The 20,746-nt window shown below is 44.4% G+C and overlaps 2 protein-coding genes across 5 annotated transcripts in view; both read right to left on the reverse strand.

Annotated features, from left to right (window-relative positions):
* Window positions 1-333: 333 nt before the first annotated feature.
* LOC137099294 (mitochondrial glycine transporter A-like) lies at window positions 334-5,649 on the reverse strand. 3 transcript variants are annotated; one of them, XM_067475938.1, is made up of 8 exons: window positions 5,491-5,649; window positions 4,154-4,275; window positions 3,454-3,578; window positions 3,259-3,343; window positions 2,991-3,170; window positions 2,219-2,387; window positions 1,966-2,126; window positions 334-1,051 (listed from the first exon to the last, which is right to left on the reverse strand). In XM_067475938.1, the coding sequence occupies exons 2-8, from the start codon at window positions 4,166-4,168 to the stop codon at window positions 929-931; spliced, it is 858 nt and encodes a 285-aa protein (XP_067332039.1). In that variant the 5' UTR covers window positions 4,169-4,275; window positions 5,491-5,649; the 3' UTR covers window positions 334-928. The 3 variants fall into 3 exon arrangements, with proteins under 3 accessions (XP_067332039.1, XP_067332040.1, XP_067332041.1); XM_067475939.1 differs by having other exon boundaries at window positions 4,154-4,399; XM_067475940.1 differs by lacking the exon at window positions 5,491-5,649 and adding an exon at window positions 5,154-5,474.
* Window positions 5,650-7,357: 1,708 nt separating this feature from the next.
* LOC137099289 (myosin-9-like) overlaps window positions 7,358-20,746 on the reverse strand; it is a 34,258-nt gene continuing 20,869 nt past the window's right edge. For both annotated transcript variants that reach the window (XM_067475932.1, XM_067475931.1), the window contains 32 exons: window positions 20,536-20,679; window positions 20,360-20,455; window positions 19,455-19,726; window positions 19,039-19,212; window positions 18,784-18,957; window positions 18,558-18,672; window positions 16,553-16,740; window positions 15,989-16,110; window positions 15,791-15,860; window positions 15,543-15,703; window positions 15,196-15,304; window positions 14,919-15,050; window positions 14,603-14,809; window positions 14,368-14,505; window positions 14,109-14,232; window positions 13,812-13,983; window positions 13,459-13,671; window positions 13,193-13,337; window positions 12,891-13,097; window positions 12,670-12,774; window positions 12,174-12,326; window positions 11,839-12,087; window positions 11,528-11,740; window positions 11,233-11,445; window positions 10,987-11,148; window positions 10,754-10,882; window positions 10,574-10,662; window positions 10,373-10,496; window positions 10,027-10,235; window positions 9,750-9,858; window positions 9,379-9,551; window positions 7,358-8,806 (listed from right to left, as the gene is read on the reverse strand). In XM_067475932.1, coding sequence (XP_067332033.1) covers window positions 8,698-8,806; window positions 9,379-9,551; window positions 9,750-9,858; window positions 10,027-10,235; window positions 10,373-10,496; window positions 10,574-10,662; window positions 10,754-10,882; window positions 10,987-11,148; window positions 11,233-11,445; window positions 11,528-11,740; window positions 11,839-12,087; window positions 12,174-12,326; window positions 12,670-12,774; window positions 12,891-13,097; window positions 13,193-13,337; window positions 13,459-13,671; window positions 13,812-13,983; window positions 14,109-14,232; window positions 14,368-14,505; window positions 14,603-14,809; window positions 14,919-15,050; window positions 15,196-15,304; window positions 15,543-15,703; window positions 15,791-15,860; window positions 15,989-16,110; window positions 16,553-16,740; window positions 18,558-18,672; window positions 18,784-18,957; window positions 19,039-19,212; window positions 19,455-19,726; window positions 20,360-20,455; window positions 20,536-20,679 — 5,000 coding nt within the window. In that variant the 3' untranslated portion in view covers window positions 7,358-8,697. The remainder of the gene's footprint in view (window positions 8,807-9,378; window positions 9,552-9,749; window positions 9,859-10,026; window positions 10,236-10,372; window positions 10,497-10,573; window positions 10,663-10,753; window positions 10,883-10,986; window positions 11,149-11,232; window positions 11,446-11,527; window positions 11,741-11,838; window positions 12,088-12,173; window positions 12,327-12,669; window positions 12,775-12,890; window positions 13,098-13,192; window positions 13,338-13,458; window positions 13,672-13,811; window positions 13,984-14,108; window positions 14,233-14,367; window positions 14,506-14,602; window positions 14,810-14,918; window positions 15,051-15,195; window positions 15,305-15,542; window positions 15,704-15,790; window positions 15,861-15,988; window positions 16,111-16,552; window positions 16,741-18,557; window positions 18,673-18,783; window positions 18,958-19,038; window positions 19,213-19,454; window positions 19,727-20,359; window positions 20,456-20,535; window positions 20,680-20,746) is intronic.

The raw sequence follows: 20,746 nt of genomic DNA on the forward strand, positions 1-20,746 counted from the left end.
CTGTTGAACTGGTGTTACGTATAAAAGCCGAAAAAAAAAAAAAACTTATTAAAAGTTATCTAAGAGAAAGGTATTTTTGACCCCGTGACCCAATGGAGATGTATGAAATCCACAACAAACCTACTGGTGCTGAGTAAATTTAACCCAACAATGGGTGGGTTTTCACCAGGGGCTTTTTAGAGAGAATCTGATCAACTTTTAGTTTATGTTTATGCAGTATTAAAAAAAAATTAAATAAAAAGTCTGAGCCTAATACTTCTGTTGTTGAGTCATAAGTGATCCCAGCCCACTGAAGACCACAAGCTCAATAAGTCAGGATGTGGTGACACTGAGTGGTTTTGTCTCTTTCTGTTCAATAATCTTTATTTAAAAAGCTCCTTCGATACAGGTTTATACATGTGAAAGACAAAATAATTATGAGGAGTAAAAACCCTTTAAGGAAAAAAAAAGAAAAACATTTAAAAAGTGGGGAGAATAAAAGTAAAAGATTTTTTAAAAACACCTTCATCAAAAGCAGGCACAGTAAAGTAGCTCTGCAAGTTTGGAGCTGTGATTAGAGCCCTGCCAGAGCTGCAGAGGTCAAAGTGCAGCTGTAAAGTCTGAGCTGTATCTGGCACAGCGTCTTGAGTAATTATAGAAGAAAAAAATCTCAGACATGTTTCATAACCACAAGAGACGGGAATCCTCACTGAGGTTTCCCTAAAACATAGAAATTCATGAGCTTCAGCCATTAACCAGCTCAACACATTCTCCACTTGTGTTGTAATGTGTGTGTGTCCTTCAGTGCGGACTCGTCTTGTCAGGGTGTCTCTGAAAACCTGGACTCCGACGATCGACTGCACCATGACGCTTTCGACCCGCTCATTTTGCGATTCCACTCGTTTCTCTTCTTTCTTTAAAAAAAAAAGGTTCTCGTCAACGTTCACCTTCAAGACTTCAGTCCGAGTCGAGCCATCATCTGCTCGTACACCGTCCACGCCATAGCCGCCATCATGGTCCTTCTCAGGGACCGAGGCACTGCCCCTCTGAAGTAGCCCTGCAGCCCGTGGGCCTTAAAGAGAGAGGGGACAGGGACAGACGTCAGGTTGTTACTGGTCCACATGTCAAAAACCTTTTAATTATAGGAGAAACCCGTCGTATTAATGCACAAGAGAACGTATGTGAAGCGTGTAGATAAACGGCTAATTGATTTGTATCGGTGAATATTTATTATGATGTAATTTAAGTCATTCTTTATTTCAAATGCTGACCAACTCTCTGGACGGACATCTGCCATCATCTCTTCCTTAAACGGATGGCGTTTATGAATTCAATGTGTTGGTTCTTATTTCTGACAACTTGCAAATTAGAGACGTTTATTATTTTATAAAATTAAAATCATATCGCAACAGCCGGATCAATGTTTGTCTGCAAACTGTCCGTGCACATGTTATACATGTGGCACATCGACCCTACATTAATATTCCTTTAATGTTAATTAGAATTTTCCTTTAAGGACTTGGTTTTCCCATTGTTACACTGAAATCTTACTGTTGCAACATTTTTTATGATAAGCAAAAGTCCAAATGATGCATCATTTCCTCTTCTGTCTGGTTTGTTTATGACTTTATTACAGGAGCACTTCAGTGCAGCATTATCTAATCAGTGAAGTAAAGCAGAGGCTAAAGCAACTAATAATGAAATTAAGTATAATTCTCCTGGAAGGGACTGAGGATACTACAGTTCAGATGTGAGACTCTGTGTGAACCATAAATAAAAAACTCGCACAATGTGTTGCATTGTTATCTTATCGATGGACAAGAGGCTCCTCCTCCTCACTAACACCAGTTCTGCTTGTACCTCAGTCGTACTTTATTTTGCATTTGACAGCTGCAGATGCGTTATAACAGCATTTAAGGACCTGATAAATGTTATGATGTTTAACATTTTCTGAACTTTTCCAAATTGCAGGACAGTGACAGTTACCGTGTAGATGTATCTGATGGCCTCTGCCGTCCTCAGCCCTGGATTCACTTGCACGTGTGTTTTCACCACATCTGCAGGCTGAGTGATCAGAGATGCCAACACACCCGACAGGATCCCACAGCAGAAGTTGGCCAGGGGGGCAGAGGGAGACAACCTGATCTCTAATACAAGGAACAGTTGGGGGCTTTTGTTAGAGTTCGACATGTAACAGTTAGGTACCATTAACATCCAGCCTCTGTGCGTCTGTACCGACCTTTGGGCAGAGAAGCTTTGGTCTGGCTGTAGAACATGACGTAGATCCCAGAGAAGGGGACGTCTCTGAGGAGCGTGGCCATAAGACCCGAGAACAGAGCTGCAGGACCCTCGGTCTGGCACACAGAGCGCAGAGCCCCGCCCACACTCCTGTAACTGTACCTGCCGCACTGACACACAAAAATACACATTTGGGTTTAATACAGCACCAACAGTGTGAGTCTGTTTGGGCAAGTTATTATTTATTTTTTTTAATGAACAAAAGGCAGGAAAACCGTGAGATTTCTGACTCCAATGTAAATGAACGTATAAACAAACTCAGACCAACTGAACAGATGTCGAGCTCTCTGCAGCCTTTCAGCTTGTTTAAATGCACAACGCTGTTTTTACTGAGCAACAGACGAGGATCTGTTCACAGTCTCTTTTAGAAAGATTTTCTAACTGTACTGAAGTTCAACATAAAGCAAAAATCAGAGTGTAACAAGGTGCTGGTGACTTTTTTGAATTTGGCTGAAAGCTGTGATAATCACCAGTCTGTTGTATTTCTGAGGTTCCTGATTATTCATGGACCGATCATGAAAAAAAGGGGCCCCGGGCACAGATGGATAAAATGTCCTTTACCAGACCTCCAGTCCCCTTTAGGACTACTGTGGGTCTTTCTGATCATTCTCTGTCCTATTGGTCGTCGTGACTCTCTGTGCTCATTTTGCAGCTTTTATCTGACTTTCAAACGAGAAGAAACATCCTCCCAAAACACGCTGGTGTTCCCTTACTTCAAAGCGAGTCTTGACGACAGTGACTGGCAGCATGACGACCGCCGCCGCCCCCCGGGCCCCTGCTCCCAGCAGCACGGCCTCCATGGGTCCCGGGATGCCGTCCTGGAAGTAGTGCTGCTTCAGAGAGTAGTAGGTGCTGAAGTAGATCCCCACACCAGGGATGGTGCGAACGAAGGACTAGAGGAGAGAGCAGAGACCGAGGAGTGAGCACCTTTCACACACACAGAAGACGGACAGAGAATCGACAGCATAAACACGTTCTCACCGGGGAAACTCCTTTCCACAGTCCCAGCAGCCTCTCTGTCCGCACCACGCTCTGCAGCACCGTCAGCATCCCCACTCTGCCCGAGCTGCAAATGATCAGCTGTGCATTAGTGTGCTGCACGTGTTCAGCTGGAGCAGAACTCTCCGGTTGTGTTCCCCCAGTCAAAGGACGTGTGTCGAGTGTGCACAGACTCACCTGGGCTGCACGCCACCCTGCAGCGTCTGCAGACGCGTCTTCACCAGGTCAAGGGGCTGGAAAAGCAGCGTGGAGCAGGTTCCACTGAGGGAGCCGCACATGAAGGCTTTGATAGCTGGATAAGCCTGAGAGGAGGAGGGGGCACAGGGCATTCAACACTTTTTCAATCAGCTCCACTTTGACCTGCTGCCGTTTTTATTCCACACCAGGTCTCTGATCTTTGTCTTTAGCTTTTATGAAATCAACACAAATGTTCGGAACATTTTCATGTGTGTCGTAAACTGCACTGAGTTAACAATGACTGTTTACGTTTCCCTCAGTATTAAGTTTTTTTTATACGTAAAAGCTAAATTAGTGAAACATGAATGATTTTTCACGGTAACAAGAGAAATCGGGTTTTTAAAGTGGTTCTCTGCTTAAATCTGTACGTGAACATTTCAGATTTCTGCTATTGAGGAGACACAAATCTGGACCAGACTTGTTCATTCATGTTAACAGCATCGAGTCCAATAATGTTTAAATACGTTGTTTTTAACATTAACTACTACTTTTGGATTGAAAGTGTGTTTTACTTCAACTTATAAATCAGACAGGTTTCCCTGACTCACACTTAGTTATGAGAGGGGGGACGTTCCTTCAACAGTTTTCCACTAATATCAGACAAACAAAGTAACATCATTGTTCCAAGTGTAAAACTCACCAGTGCCAGTTCCATTTTTTATCTTCAGGATAATGCTTCAGTGTTTTCAAACCACAGAATCTCCTGTGTGTCCTGCTGTTGTCCGTCTTTCAGTCTGCTGTCCTCACAGAAACTACTAACACCTGGAAGGGGACAGATGAGACGTCACACACTGGCCCCACTGTGATACACTCAGTCCAGCAAACAGCCAAGTCGTCTCCTCTTACAGCTGATGGAGCTGTGCACAGTGCTGCTGTCTGTGTCAGACTGCACACACACACACACACACACACACCAGGCTTAAATACACAGCTCACATGACTGACGGTGTGTTTCCCATTTGTGGCAACACACCACTACTCATTAACTAATCAAAGACCATCCTCCTGCATATTAGGATGTGTCACGCTGCTTTGCACATGAATGTGTACTCATATGAAATCATAATGTGAAATCAACTGGAGTCAACAATGATGACTTCAGCACAGTATCTAAATTCTAAGAATATTGTGTTTTAGTTTCTTGGTTTGTTGTGTCTCAAAAGGACAGTAGCAGTTAATCACATTTCTGAGAATGCTGCATTTAGTGACAAGTATGGGAGCACGATGTGTCCAGTGAAGACACGGGGACAATAAATAAATAAATACAATTTCGCATAAAAAAAAAGAGCAATAACGAATTAAACATTTAGAAAGTAAAAATAACGAGATAAAAAGCTAATTATGTGCTGCAGCTCCATCAGCTGGCCTGTGTCTTCATTAGGTGCGTTTACGGTTCCTGAAATATTACACTGTACTGTATGAATGAAGGCAGGTTTAATATTAATAGTCTGAAAGCTAAAGACACGAAACATGTGTCAATCAAAAAGGCATAAAATAAGCTTTTGTGCCTCCTTCAGTTTGTTAATAGAGCTGTAGATTATAGCGGTATCATGTCTACAATTGTCAGTATTTGTTCAGGAAACCCGAACAGTGTCCAGCCCTTAGCTGTTCACAGGAGCAGCGAAACTAGCGACACGCACCTACAAGGTAAAAGTCTTTGTCGCCATGTCACGTTCTTCCCAAATATGAACGATAAAGAAGATTTCGAGTCCGAAGCAAGATGGCGAAGATTACACGCTGATTCAAATCAATCAATTGTATCTTGCAGCGGGCGAATTATCAATAATCCCGGTGGTTAGAAGCGTTTCTGTGGATTTGAGGTTGAACAGAACCGGGTGTTAGCTCACACGCGGGGGTCCGAACCCGCCTCAGGCGGTGTGTGAACACTGTCCCCGCTGTACAAACTCACAAATGACGGGGGAGAAAACACAAAATGGCTCCGTAATTCAAATGTAGTCAGCGTGCGACGCTTCGTACCAGGAGAGCGTGGCGGGTCCACAGGTCACCGGTTTATCGCAGCGGAGATTGTCTCTACGTGAAGAACCGAGAAAAACCAGAGAGGACAGGCTGAGTGACAGCGCGAGTCCAGCAGGGAGACTGTTAATGCGGAGGACCAGAGCTCGAGGACTGTCCACGCCGGTTCATTGACAAGTTAAACCGACAGGCGCTTGAATGAGGCCCCGCCCACATCACAGCCTCTGACTTCTGATTGGTTAACCAGCACGCTGATGGTGACGTACCGAGCACATTTCGATCAATATTGACGCCGGTGAAACGTCAGAAACTCGGTTTATGTCGAAATGAGCGGCGACGCAGCTTTAAGTCAGACACTGTCCAATGATCAACATTTTATTGACTTATACTTTTATACTTTTCAGAACAGAAAAAACATCTGAATATTACACAAAAATACAGAACAGAACTGAAGCCTAACGGTGGTAGTAATAATAACAGTATGATAACTGTGTATAAAAAGTACACAAAACTCAAGTAAAAGCGGAAGTAATTGCTTAAAACAATACTCCAGAACAAGTAACACTTTTACTTAAGTAAATGTTCAAAAAAAGTACTTTTAAGTACAAATACTTCACAAACAAAGTGGTTTCTCTGGGCATCATTCTGACTGAGTTCCCGATTAAAAAAAACAAAGTATTTAAACTCAATTGACCTTGATGCTGTTGAAAACATGAATGTAAACGTCTGGTCCAGGTGTGTTCCACATGTGCCTCGTAAATAACGTTTCTGCAGAAATCTGAAATGTTTAATTCATGTACAGAATCAATGATAATGGATCCTAAATTTATAGAGAATCTGAATCAACAAAGTTACAAAGTACAATACTGCAATACTGGGTAGTAAAAGTACAGAATAACCTAGTAGAGTATGGTCACACTAAAGGTATTAACCCACTGTATGTAAATTACAAAAGTTATGACATTTCACAATAGAGTGAAACAGGTTCTGACTTGTTTTGCTCCAACCTTATATGAAACTCTGCCCTCTGTTGGTAAAAGACATAATTTCAGCAGAAATATAATAAAATTCAATTAAATACTGTCCTTTTACTTTACATGAGTATTTTCAATGTGATCTATTTTATACGTCTACTCCATTACGCTTCATTTTCCTTGGAACATTCTCCTCCTGTTTTCAGAGTTCTCCAACTGCAGTCTCACAGTTCTGAAAGTAGCAAACTCATTTGTGTTGGTTCAGGTATTGAATTTTCTGGGACTTAGTCATTTTGTGAATAGTGACATTATTGATAGTCATTAAATGAGAAATATATGATCACCTCGATTTAATTTCCTGGTTGTATTCATAAAACAAACAAACAAAAAAAGATTTTAGGAACATTTTTGGCTGAATAGATGCCTACAGAATTTCTCTTGGGGTCTTTCGTGACCCAACAACCCTTTTAGACTAAACTGAAGGAAGACTGTCAACATTCTCAGGTAATGTTTTGCAGAAATGACCCACGATCAGGCCTCATGATGGCAAAATGAACACTGAGCTCTGAATAGTTCATGTTTTCTTCTGTGGATATTCCAACTTTATTAAGAGAAGTTGTAGAAATCTAGGAATATTTTTTTTTTTACCCCAATATTCCCACTTTATGGTAACGGTGCAAATCCAAAACTATTCTCTACACGTTGCCATCATATTGAATAAGTGTGAGGACTATTTCCACTTTGACTCCAACTTAATAAAATTTGGTTTTCAGGATCCTGTGTAACTACTTTTCCTTGTGATATTTCCAGTACATATTGTAAGTACATATCTCTGTACTGTAAAAAAAAAAAAAAACAACCATGAGTACGAAAATGACACACCGGTGGTCAACGTGTAGCGGTTTAGAAAGCCTCTTTAATTGTAATAATACCAACATTTCACAACATGATTTCCATTCCAGAGGTGCAGACAGATAAACATTACAAAATAATTATTTTGGATTCTGTATGTTTTGAAGACTGAAAGATGTACTTTTATTTTTTTGATTTTTTGTTTTAAATTGTGAGCTGTTATTCTTTAACAAACACATTCCTCTCACTTCCCAGCAGTGTGAGCCAAAAGCCGCCTACAGAGGGTCACATCTACGCCACAGCTGGCCACATATTAACTAGCCCGTGTTGATATGAAGCCCCACAGGCTGGTGAAGAGTAACGAGTACACAGTGACAGCGGTGAAGTGCGTCCCTGCCACAGCGAGCTGTGCCCGGAGAATACAGTGTGTCCTGTGAGGAAGAAACTACCCCGCTTCAACTTTAACCCTGAACATTAATAACAGAACTGATGGTGATAACCATAAAAATCAATGTGTGTCCAGAAAAAAAAAAAACCTAAAACAAAGCCAACGCCTCTGCCCAGTAGCATTCGGCTGCATTAAGGCCTCAGTGTGTGTTGGCAGTCACTAAATGAGCATGTGTCTTTGTGCCGTCCACCACAAATGCTGCGGTTTATAAAGTCGGGACCAAAGTCTTTTCATCTCAGTGCAAATTTGGGAATTGTCAGCAGTCATAATCTTCAGTAAGCGCCAATGAGTCTCCAATCTGAAATCTGCCTTCAATTTAGTTTCCACATGAAGCAAAGTTATTAAGCCCCAAAGCAAAGTCACGAGCGCTAACTGCAGCTACACGGATAGGATACATTTCAGCGTATAAACCTTCATTATGAACTGAAGCAAGAGCGCGATAATAAACATGAAGCACGTCCATTCTTAACCGTTATAAAAAAAAAAACTTCTGCATAAAATACAAATCTATAGACTGAGATATTACTTTGGTCCCCTTACAGTAATCATTCTTCATTATTTTTTATCATTTATCATCACTTTGTTTTCTCTTTCTTCAATTAGAAAAATAGATGCTAAAGCAGGACTCACATAATTCCAATGTTATCCTTATAAAAATATCATTTTATATTTTTCCCAGAGAATGAAACATGAAGCAAAAGAAAAATTTGGCCCAAACATAACAAGAGACTGTTTGTCAGCATGGTGATTGTCCGCGTTTACTGGCTTCTGTATGTGTGGGGTGTGTTAAGAATGCATAGATTGTCAATGTTGGACAGTCTCAGCACTAAACTGGGAGGAAACGGCAACAACTTTTATTATAATTAGGTTCCTCTCGGTTCAGCAGGTACACTGATGTGTGCTTGTGTGTATATGATGCAGTTGCACTCTGGTTGTTCATTCAGGTTTGGCTTCAGCGGTCTCGGTCTTGGGCTCGCTCTCCTCGTCGCTTTCGGCGCCAGGGCGCGCAACAGTGCGGCGTATGGTGAAAGGCAGGTCTCCACGTCTGCAACACAAAATAAAGCAAGTCGGTCAGATTGGCGTTTATCCATTTCTCATAATCACTTTCCTTCCGCTGTAAAGGCGGAATAATGTTTCTCAGCACAGAAGATTTACTTATTTTCAATGCAAACCGTGCAACACAAACAGTATTGTTAAATTAAGGAGGCGAGCACCATACACATGGTCACCGCTGGTCCTGAGACAGCTATGTAAAGACATGCATGCGTTTGTATTCAGACACGTGGACGACACGTACGTGACGCGAGCAGGAGAAGAAGCATTGTACAGACATTAAAGCCCCCTAAATTTGTTATTCTCTCTCTCTCTCTCAAATATAACCAGTGCCTGGTTTACTCATCTGACACACGTACAATTGGTGCATTCACCTACACAATTGTGGCAGGTGAACTTTATATCACACAGATTGCAGTTGACGTGTGAAAGTCATTGATTTCCACATACGAGCATGTTCATGTGCATCTTACGAGAAGCACAATCCAAGCGGTTATAAGATACATGGACCTTTTCCCTCATCCAACTGATCTGTGAAACACCGCTGCATCTGCTCTGGCACACCTGAGTTTGTTCTTGAGGGTGACGACTTCCCGGTTCATGGCGTCTGCCGACTCGGTGGCGTCCTCCAGCTCCCTCTGCAGCTTCCTCCTGTTGGCGTTGGCTCTCTGAGCCTCCTCCTCAGCCTCCTCCAGCTGACGCTTGAGCTGCTTCATACGAGAGTTCAGCTTGTCGACCTGACAAATTCACACAGAGATGCACAATTTTAGCTTCATTTAGTCCGAACCTAAATTAATTCAACACTCCCATATATAAATTCCAGTCATCACACATACACACAGCAGCACTAAAACTATCAAGTCTTATTAGAAATATGACGCGCATACACACGACACCGTTAACACTAAGAAAGTGAAAATCAGATGGACTCTGACCTGGTCTTTGTACTGCTCCGTGTTGCGTCTCTCGTCATCCACCTGCAGGATGACCTCCTTCAGTTTCTTCTCTGAACGTCTCACAATCTTGGTGGCAGTCTGTCTCTCCCTGAACAGACGGACACATTGAACAGATTCCGGACGACACAGCACTAAATGACACACTCATTGACACAGTACATATTCGAACATGCACTGCATCTATTTATAGAGCAGCATAAAGTTAAAGTTTTTCTCTTGTGACAAACAGTGAACACCACCTCTCCCTGTCTGTTACCTGGTCTCTATGTCCAGCTGTTCCTCCAGCTGAGCGATCTTGGCCTCCAGAGCAGCCAGGTTGGCCTTGTACTTGGACTTGATGGTTCCCTCCAGCTCCTGCAGCTTCAGTTTCAGCTCCTTGTTCTGACGCTCTAGCTGAGAACGGGCTCCTTCCACGCGCTGAGAGGTGCTGCGCTCCGCCGTCAGCTCCACGTTCATCTGGTCACTCTGAACACAGGGTGGAGGGGCAGTGGGGAGAGGGGCTTGTTACTATGACTGTGGTACCTCCTTAATTTGTACTTCTGGTTCTTCCACAAAGTCAGTTGTGTCTTTGTGCAAGAATCAAACTACCGGAGCCTACTGACCTGCAGCATGGCTTTCTTTAGCCGGTCATTGACCAGCTCCGTGTTGCACTGCTCCTCCTCCAGCTCCTCCTCCAGCTGAGCGATACGAGCCTCCAGTCGTCTCCTCTCCTCTGCCACCTGAGCACTGAGATTGTAGAAAGGTAGCAGGTAAGTAACAGGTGATGCACACAGCTGACAGTTTTAAACAGATGGAAGCCTCACTTCTTGCTGGCCTGGTTGTTAATCTCATCCTGGAGCTCGTCTCTCTCCTGCTGGGCCTGTCTCTTCACTCGCTCGGCAGCTGCAACCTCCTGCATGGGGAACAAGCGTCCGATTCAGTTTCAGCAGCGAAGAAAGAGACAGAAGAGTGGAGTGAAAAAGAAAAGTTGAAAATGTGCTGACCTCCTGCATCTGGAGCAGGTCAGTCTCCATGGTCTTCAGCTTCTTCTCACTCTCCTTGCTTTGGGCCAGGATCTCGTCTCTGGACATGCGAGTGTCCTCCAGCTCCCGGATGAGATCCTTCATCTGACCCTGAAGGGAGAGAAAGAGACCGAGTCAGAGGAAACTGGGAACAAACTATACATTTGACATTAAACACTTCAGTTGCACTGAAGATTTTTCAACAGTTGACTCACCTGCAGTTTCCTCAGCTGTTTCAGGGCCTCTTCACGGTTTTTGTTGGCCATGTCAATGCCTCCCTCCAGCTCCTTCAGGTCCAGCTCCATCTTCTTGCGAGCAGCAACAGCTGCAGAGCGCTGCTTCTTCTCATCCTCCAGCTCCATCTCCATCTCCCGCACCTGAAGGACACAAATGTCTTCAGCTGCGTGGCATGTAATAAACTAGTCTTGCCCATGTGGGCTCAGTCTGAACCTTCTCTGCACCTGTTTGATCAGAGCCTTCTTCTTCTCCTCGCCCATCTCGTCACGTCCTGCCAGGTCCCTCTCGTACTGCGCCTTCATGGCCTGCATGTTGACCTCCAGACGCAGCTTGGCGTCCTCTGTCGCCTGCAGCTCGTCCTCCAGCTCCTCCAGCTGTGTCTTCATCTCTTCCAGCTGCTGCTCCATTGCACGCTTGGCCTTCTCCAGCTCGTGGACCTGCAGGACAGCAGATGGGGTTTGTGGTAAGGAGAAGTGTAGGAACAGGCTACTTATGTGAAAACACATTTTCCAGTCTTACGTTTTTGCCAACGTCATCCTTAGAGGACACCAGGTCCTCCATTTCAGCCCGCAGCAGTTTGCTACTGCGGTCCAGTTCTTCCTTAACGTCCTTCAGAGACTCCAGCTCACGTGTTAGAGCCAGAGCCCTGGTCTCCTTCTCACGAGCCTCTGCTTCAGCTCTGTCACGCTCCTCTGCATAGCGGGCGGAGATGTTCTTTTCCTCAGCGAGCATCTACAGAAAACCAGGAGCAAACGTTGAAATGAAACCATCCTCGAATCCTCATCTTAACAAGTGTTAAACGCAAAACATTTACACCAACATCGTCTCACCTGGTCGAACTTTTTCTGCTTCTTCTCCAGGTTGGAGACAATCTGTCGGAGGTGGTCCTGATCCACCAGCAGGTCGTCCAGCTCCTGCTGCAGACGGGTCTTGGTTTTGTCCAGCTTCTCATAGGCAGCAGATTTCTCCTCTAGACGCTGGCTTGTTCCCTCCAAGTCCCTCTGAAGCTTCTTCTTCGCCTCCTCAGCAGAGTCCAGAGCAGCTGTGTCCTGCTCCACCTTTTTCTTCAGTTCAACCAGCTGCATGGAAACAGGTGGTGTCAAACTTTCATGGCTGAACTAAAAGACTCGAGTGTAAAACATCAGGAAGTTTTTATTAGTTTTACCTGAGCCTGTGCTGTCTGAAGCTGCTTCTCCACATTCTTCTTGGCTTCTTCTTCTTCCTCCAGCTGTTCTTTCAGGCTATTCTGTTCATCCTCCAGCTGGCGCATTCGTGTGCCGAGTGACAGTTTCTGCCTCGTCTCCTCCTGCAGCAGTTCCTGTTGTAAAAATGGGCGATGTAAAGCTGAATTACACAGGAAGTAGCAAGTGATTTGATCAGGTAACACAGAATCGGCTTGAGTGTGAGATTTGGATATTAAAAATTGTGAATAATTGAGACTGAGCAATACAAATGCATCAATGTCTTCAGGGTGGGAAAACAAAAGCACCAACTTTGCACACTGTTGGTTTATTACACATGAAAAGCTTTTGGAAAGTTTGATCAAATTATTCACAACATAGTATGACCATGTCTGGTTCAAGTGGATGTGAAGTTCTGTCTCTGAACCCAAAGAAAAAGCCTCATCATCATCATCATCATCATCATCATCATCTCTGTACCTGAACATCCTGCAGCTGGGACTCCACAGCAGAGCAGTCTTTGGTTGCTTTGATGGACTTGCCCTCCACCTCACTCAGCACGCTGCTGACATTCTCCAGCTCCGTCTGAAACACACCATCACTCACTGTTCAGTTTTTACTGAGGTCCGTTAAAATGTTGGTGACCACAGACTGATAGAAGAATGGGGAACCCCCAGTCACATTCTTTCACAGAGCCGTACCTGCACTTTGGCCAGCTTCTCAGACAGCTCCACCCTCTGCCGTTCACTCTCGGAATATTTGAGCTGCAGCTCCTGAACCTGCGCCTCAGCCTTTTTCCGGCGGTGCTCCGATTCTCCTTTACCCTGCATCAGTGTCTGCATCTCAATGGACAGCTCGTTCCTCTCGGACTCCAGAGCCTGCTTGGCTTTCTCCATAGACACTTTGTTCTGCAGGGAAGAACACAAACAGTCACCAGTAAATGTGCATTAAGGGGAAATGGAAGCACACAAATGTTAAATGTCAGGAAGGAGATGTGATGTACCCTCTTCGCCTGCTCCAGCTGCTCGTTGAGCTCATCAAAGGCCTGGCTGTGTTTCTGTCTCATCTCAGCCAGCTGGACTTCGTGCACTTTGGCCTCTTCTTCCAGAGTCTTTTTTAGGTGTGCTACCTCAGTCTCACGCTTGGTCCTGAGGGAAGAAAGCAGGATCAGCTTATGTCAACTTGTATAAAGATATAAACACACACAAAAACATAAATCATGATGGACAGAGGTTAAGAGATGCAGCTACTCCAAAGCAGTATCTGTACCTGAGCTCCTGCTGAGCAGCTGTGGAGTCCAGAGTGTCCTCCAGCTCGGTCTTGAGGGCCTCCAGCTCCTCTCCCAGGTCCCTGCGGTGTTTCTCTGCCTTGGCACGAGCCTGCTTCTCCAGCTCCAAATCCTCCTGCAGCTCTGACAGCTGAGCCTCCATCTCACGGATCTTTTTCTGGGCCAGGTTCTTCTGTGCAGCCTCCTCCTCAATTCTAGAAGAAGGAGCAGATCAGCATAAGTAAGTAATTGGAGCCACAGACTAATGAAGGTTGTACAGGGGAAAAAAAATGGCAAACATATAATTGAAATCCCCAACACTTCAGAACATCTGCGCTGGAGTGTCCATACAGACCTGGCCAAAGCTGCCTGGAGCTCTTCCTCCTTCTTGGCTAACTGGGCACGGAGCTCAGCGATCTGAGCCTGCAGCTCAGCGATTTGGTCGTGTATCTCAGTGAAGTCTCCCTCGAGTTTGCGTCGGTTCTTTTCCAACTCCTGGCGCTGCTTCTCCTCCCTGCGAAGGCGATCTGACAAAATAAAAAAAACAACAAAAGATTAGTTAAAGACAGAAATAAAGGTGCAGAAAATTTAAACCATCTTTAAACTATAATGTACAATAAGTCACTGTCTCCCTATGTTGTTGTCTTCCTACCCTCAAGGTCTGTGATCATGGCCTCATGTTTGGTCTTGAGTTTCTGCAGACTCTTTGACTTCTCCTCCTCCTCTGCCAGGTTGGTGGTGAATTCAGAGATCCTCTCCTCCAGCAGCTTCTTTTCCTGTGATCACAAACATTTGTTATTGGTCAGAGCTGAATGATTTAAATCAACCAAAAAACAGCTACATTTTACTCCATGTCTACTCTGACAAAAGAGACAACGTCCATCAGCTGCTCGCCTGCTTTTCATCCCCACCTTGTTCAGCTTGTTGTTCTGATCATCCAGAACCATCACATGCTCTTCTATCTTCTTCATCTTGGCCTCCGTTGTGACTTTCTCTAGCTGGAGCTTCTGTCTGGCTGCCTCCTCCTCATCCAGCTGCTGCTCCAGGTCCTGTGTTAAGAAAAAAAAAGAAGAAGACAGCAAGCGGTAAATAACCTGTTTACAGTGAACACAGTCTGTGTTGTGAGAGTGAACTTCCTTCACTTACTATAATATTCTGCTGCATCTTCTTTTTCTCCGTTGCCAGCTGAGAGGCCCGCTCCTCCTCCTCCTCCACCCGGGCCTCCAAGTCGTGGAGGATCTCCTCCAGCTCCTGCTTCTTGGCAGCCAGACGGGCTCTCATTTCTTCGGCCTCGGCACAGAGTTCAGTTTCTGCCTGAAGCTGCTCCTGCAGGGCCATCTTCTCAGCACTCAGCTACAAGAGGAGCAAAATGTTTGACATCCAGAGCAACGAGTGTGAAAGCAAAGGGCAGGACGTCTGTAGAGATTCCACTAGTCTACATCCTAAAAAAAAAAAGTTTTACCTGTTGCTGTTTGTCCTCCATCTCACGGAGCTGCTGCTCAGCGTACAGATGCTTCTCCTTCACCTTGTTCAGCTCATCATCCTTAGCCTGCATCTCCTCTTCCTGCCTGCTGACCTGCAGCAGAGGCTTCACCTGTGGAGTCATAACAGGGTGAGTCAGAAATTCATTAAAAAAAAAAAAAAAGTAGAAGAAACAATAAGCTAGTAAGAAAGCTTGTGGTGGTGAACAGTACAAAAGTCAAATAGTAGCTGTGTGTGTTGCACAGAGTGAGGTTCACCTTGGTGAAGAGCCTCCACCACTGCCAGTTCCTGAGTTTAAGGTAAGCGGCACAGTTCCTCTGGATCACCTTCATTGCAGTCAGCTGCTGCTGTCTCTTGGCGAAAGCCCTACAGAGCAACATTAAACATTCATTGGACTCATGTATGTTTCACATTACATTCAGTACAATACATTTAGGGACGAGCAAAACCATCAAATCATGTCACTCGTCAAGTGTTTTCCTTTGATTATTTTGACAGTTGTCCCAGCTGCACATAAATAGTGCTTCCTAACGTGCCTGAGCAGAAATAGAGGCTGAAATAAAGGGAACATTAACTGTGCATTGAACGTTTATACACTTCTTACTTGCGGGCCACGTATCCTCTGCACCAGGCCTGGAAACTGATGATGATGTCTGTGATCTTCATGTCCCTCTCTTCTTCCAGGTGAGCGAGGACTCCTGCTCTAAAGAAGACTTTACTCTGGCCGATGCGGAACAGGTTGGGATCCAGCTCTAGGCTTTTGATCTAACATAGCATTAAACAAACCCATCAGTTGAGCTGCAGCAGGATGAGATACTGTAGCACTACAGTGGAATCTTGCGAGCCCCTTACCATGAGCACACAGGCCTGCTTTCCATCCATAAAGCCCTTTGGGATGGCATTGGGAGTAAGGATTTCATACCTGGGAAAGAGAGCGGTTTTAGTTTTACACACAGACACACACACACACACACACACACACACACACACACACACAGACACACACACCTAACGATAACACACCTCACTAAAGTGTTACTGTTCTGTTACCTCTGTCTGAACTCCTGGAAGACGATGCGATTGGGGAAGCCCTGTCTGCAGATGCGGATTCCCTCCAGAACACCATTACACCTCAGCTGGTCCAGAACCAGGTGTGGGTCCAGTTTTCCAGCCTGAGGTACGAGAACATTTGCTGATCAGCAAACACCGAGAGGGATGAACAGCTCCATGTTGTACAGAGCCTTCTGCTGTATCCACATCATTGTGTTACCAGCAGGAAGCTGCACATTAACCGCTGTCGGCCGAGAAGAGCAGCTGCAATAGGTTTGTGACTCTCTTTCTCACAACTACTTTGTTTTGTGGAGATGTCTGACACTACTTATGTACAAAGTAAAAAGAAAAATCAAATACAATTTATGCAGATTCTAGCCGACTCTCAGATACGATACTTTACCAGCTTCCTGAGGAAAAGAAAAGATGCCCGTTCCTGCCTTATGCTTAGTATTCTTTTATTAACAGTGTTATCTTAGCAGTAGGTGTGCAGAACTAAGCAAAACAAGTCTGGTTTCAACAAAACTAAATGTACATTTCTCATACGTCAGTTAAGTCCAATACCTTTTTCTCATGGTTAGGAATGATGCAGCGGACAAAGTTGGGGTTTGTGTTCCTCAAAGTGGCCATGAGCTTGGAAAGCTGCTCCTTGTACAGCTGACCCACCGTGCGGAACATGCCCTTACGGGTTTTGAAAGCACCGGGCATCTCAGACATGCCAGACACCTTATCCAGACCCACGATGCGGTCGACTGAAAGAGGGAACAAAAGAGGCATTGTGTAAGAAACCAGTGGGCGTTAGCGATAGGATTCTAAAAGTTTAATATCAGGCAAAGTCAAACCAAACACATGTCACAACAGGAAGAATGAAGAATGAATATAAACATCATCTGTCCACCTCCTCTGGTGAGCACACACCAGAGGAGACGGGAGCAGTGATGCGCCAAACAAACACAGAGTGAATGTGAATGGAAAGAAATCTCGGGAGGGGGGAAGTCACACAATGCCGGTGAAGTGTGGGACGATGACACACCATAAAACCACTCAGTGCAGTGTCTGTGATGGTTCGCTTTAACATGTCTGAGTGTCAGGAAGGTGACAAATGGTTGCAGTGGGCGAAATAAAACAACCACCAAACCCATGCAGTAAATACCCATCGCTGCAGTACCCTGCACCAACACCAGGGGTCCTCAAACAACACTATTACACAGAGGGAGAGAAGCAGAGTTCAATGACAGAGCAACGAGAGGTTTGTCACTGCAGACGGTTAAAGACAACGTTTACTGAATTCTGTGGGAGGAAGAGATGGACAACACATGGAGATAAAAGAAGTACTCAGAACATATTAGCACAGTGGACAAGTACGGTTACAAGTCCTTAACATATCTCCTAATTAAAGCACAAAGTATTATCAGTAAAACTACTCAGTACTGACTCATTCTCAGAATGTTTACAACAATAATTAACTTCAATCACTCACATACCAGTTTTCTAATTTGAGTTTTTAATTTTATAGTAATTATACACACTGCTCACAAAAAGTTAAGAGATCTTTGACTTTCGGGTTAAACTTAAGGAAAATGTAAAACGTTAATGCTACAGTGATATTATATAATGAAAGGAGGGCATTTATGTAGAAGCATCCACTGGTAATTTCTTCATCTCAAACAATTTATAGAAACAAAAGCAGTGGTGGGTAAACCGCAACAAAAATGTCAATGTACCATTAACTTGTCAATTGTGTCATGTTGGTCTCATAATGTCAAAATGCCTCACATTTATTCTACAGTACAGACCAAGTTGTATTGTGTTCTCTATCAGACTATACAGTAATAGTTCAATAACAGGTCTGAACTGGGCAGGCATCAAAGGAAGGGGGTGCTACATTGGGAAAAGGGAATAAAAAGGAGCTGCACTCAAATTTAAATCCATGGTTTTATTATGAATATACATCATTATCTCCGAAAAAGGCTTCGTCTGTGAGCAGCCAAAAAGCAACTTTATGTAACCATTACACAGTAATAACACTTTATTTTTGGATTATCCTGACTGATGCATTAATAGGTTCCTCAATTTAATGTAGCAGCAGGTGATTTTAACCACTTTATATTTCGACAGCTGCTTCATCTCTGTTCATTATATTGTTTATTAACGACTCCTTAATTGGAGCAGCTGAGTAAATGTATTTAGTCATTTTCCACCTCTGACGACATGCATGTTCACACAGGAGGAGAAATGAGAGGAAAAAAAAATAAAACTAAGTCAATGCAGAAACCTGATCACCTGAGTCTGAGTGCAGAAAAGGAAAACGTTGATAAAAATACGCTCTCTGACAACTCTGTACCTCTGAGAGCCAGTAAAAGAAAAAGATGAGAGACCAACAGAGGGGGCCAAACAGAGGAAGAAATGGATGGAAACAAAAAGTGGGGTTTGAAAAAAAAGGTAAAAACAAAGGTCCCCACACACAGAGAGAGAAACAAAGTTCCATGAAATAAAAAAACAGAAACAGAAAGTGAAATATTCCCACATAGAGCAGTGATTCCTGGGGTTAGGGTCTGCATGAACTCACCGTCCTTCCACAGCTCAGAGACAAATCTGTCAGTAGACTGGTTCAGCAATGTGGCCACGTTGTCATTAAGTGGGTCCATGTTCTTCATCAGCCACACGTCTGCCTTATAGTCCACCTGAGGAGGAGTAACAACAGGTATAAAGTGTTTAACTTTGATGAGTAGACAGATGCGGAAAGGTGGTGTAAAACTAACTATGTGAAAATAGGACTACATCATCATTTCTACCTTGCCAGCATAGTGGATGATGCAGAAATCGGCCTCGTCCTTTAGTTTCTTGGGCTTAAAGAACTTGGGGTGTGTGCCCTGCTCCTGCAGCACCTTCTCCACAAAGCTCTTGTCTGTGGCCTTAGGAAACCAGCACTCCTCATCCAGCAGAGCCAGAATACCGGGGGGACTGGCCTGGAAACACAGCCGTGCAGATCTTACATGAAACAGAAGATGCTAAAAGCACCAACAAACCGGTGAGCGAACTTTACTTACAGGCTTCTCGATGAGGTCGATGCAGGGCTGCAGGTCGAGGCCAAAGTCGATGAAGCTCCACTCAATGCCCTCCCTCTGGTATTCCTCCTGCTCCAGGATGAACATGGTGTGGTTGAAGAGCTGCTGCAGCTTCTCGTTCGTGTAGTTGATGCACAGCTGCTCAAAGGAGTTCAGCTGCCGGGACACAGGAAAATAACGGCTTAACACAGCTCTCCGATGACATGTTGGCACCACCCACAAGAGTTTAAGAGCATTTAAAAATCAATACACCTCTAGACTTCGAGTGCATTGGAAGTTTTTTCTATGCATGCAATCATGTCCAGCGAACGCCCAATGCCTTGTGCTCACCGAGCAGAGGCAACATTATACAGTCTGTCCTGGAGGCGAGTCACCTGCAGTTTGCTTCACTCGTTTACCTCAAAGATCTCAAAGCCTGCGATATCCAGGATCCCGATGAAGGAGGCCCCCTGTCTCTTTGTCTTGTCCAGGGCTTTGTTGATCCTCATGACAAGCCAGCGGAACATCCTCTCATACGTGGCCTTTGCCAGGGCTTCCACAGCAAACTCTGCCTGCTCTTGGGTCTGGGCTTTCTGAACGTAGTCTCTGCCCACCTTGATCCTGGGCGACAGGATGGCCCTGGTGAAGTCTGTGACGTTCATGCCCATTATGTGGCACACCTTCTGAGCGGCTGCAGTAGAGGAAATAAGAGGGGGATGAGAAAAGGATCATGAACTACTTGTAACGATGTAGTAGGACCAGGTCTGGCCAGTCTGGGTCAGTCTGTGCAGACTGTGAGTAAAGACCATCACCTTGAATCATCCCAGGTCCTTCTCAAATATTTCTTTAAACATAGCAGACAGATACAGCTTCACCTTGATTTTACCTCCACAGTGTCTGCTAGTGAAAATAATGTGTGAAATGAAGTGATAAAAGATAAAGACAAGATAATATTAAAGTATAGAAACAAACTATGTAAAAAAAGATAAAAACAGTAGAATAAATTAAAAAAACAAAACAAATTCCCAAACAAAACATAAATGCTAAAAGTCCTGGTCAAGCCAAAGACCCCTGGAAAAATGCAGGTCTTGAGTTTTACCTTAACTCAAAGCAGAGTTGCTACTCATGCATTAGGGAACAACTGCTTCCTCTTTTTAGCCTTTTCAGTGCAAATCCGCTCGCACATGGTTTAACGTTGTTTGTTTTGGGACAAGAGCATGTGAGGATTCATGTGATTGTGTGTAATTAGCTCTACGCCCTTTACGACATTTCTAACAAGAACCCAGGAAAACGATCCCGTTAGCGTGACGTGTCCGGTCTTTACCAGTGTTGTCGGGCATGGAGGCCTGGTCCGTGTGTCGCTCCTTCTTGAAGCTCATGTTGCCAAACTGCAGTACAGCAGCGACCACCTTCAGCAAGCCTGCACAGAAAGCGTAAATATTTTATGGTGGGTAAACGCAGACAATGTTGTTGCTTAAATCCAGGTCTGTGGGCCTTTACCGATCTGCTCCTCCTCTGGGATCCCCATGATCTTCATGGCCTCCATGGTCTCTGTAAACAGATCTTTGTCCTGCTGCCCAGGAATTGTCACGTTCCCGTTGGAAAGGAAACGGTAGTTGTTGTAATTTTCGAGGAGGAGTTCATCTAAGAGAAAACAACAGTCAGAATAAGACAAGTTTTCAGAGTCAGATCAGTCGTTTCTAGTCCTCTC

The sequence above is a fragment of the Channa argus genome, chromosome 15, assembly GCF_033026475.1.
Source record: "Channa argus isolate prfri chromosome 15, Channa argus male v1.0, whole genome shotgun sequence".
Taxonomy (NCBI): Eukaryota; Metazoa; Chordata; class Actinopteri; order Anabantiformes; family Channidae; genus Channa; species Channa argus.

What these genes read in the sequence shown, in the direction of transcription:
- LOC137099294 (XM_067475938.1), bottom strand. An exon ending in TGTGGAAAGGAGTTTCCCCG is followed by an intron (nt 3,171 to 3,258) that starts GTGAGAACGTGT and finishes TCTCTCCTCTAG; the next exon opens with TCCTTCGTTCGCACCATCCC. An exon ending in CAAAGCTTCTCTGCCCAAAG is followed by an intron (nt 2,127 to 2,218) that starts GTCGGTACAGAC and finishes TCCTTGTATTAG; the next exon opens with AGATCAGGTTGTCTCCCTCT.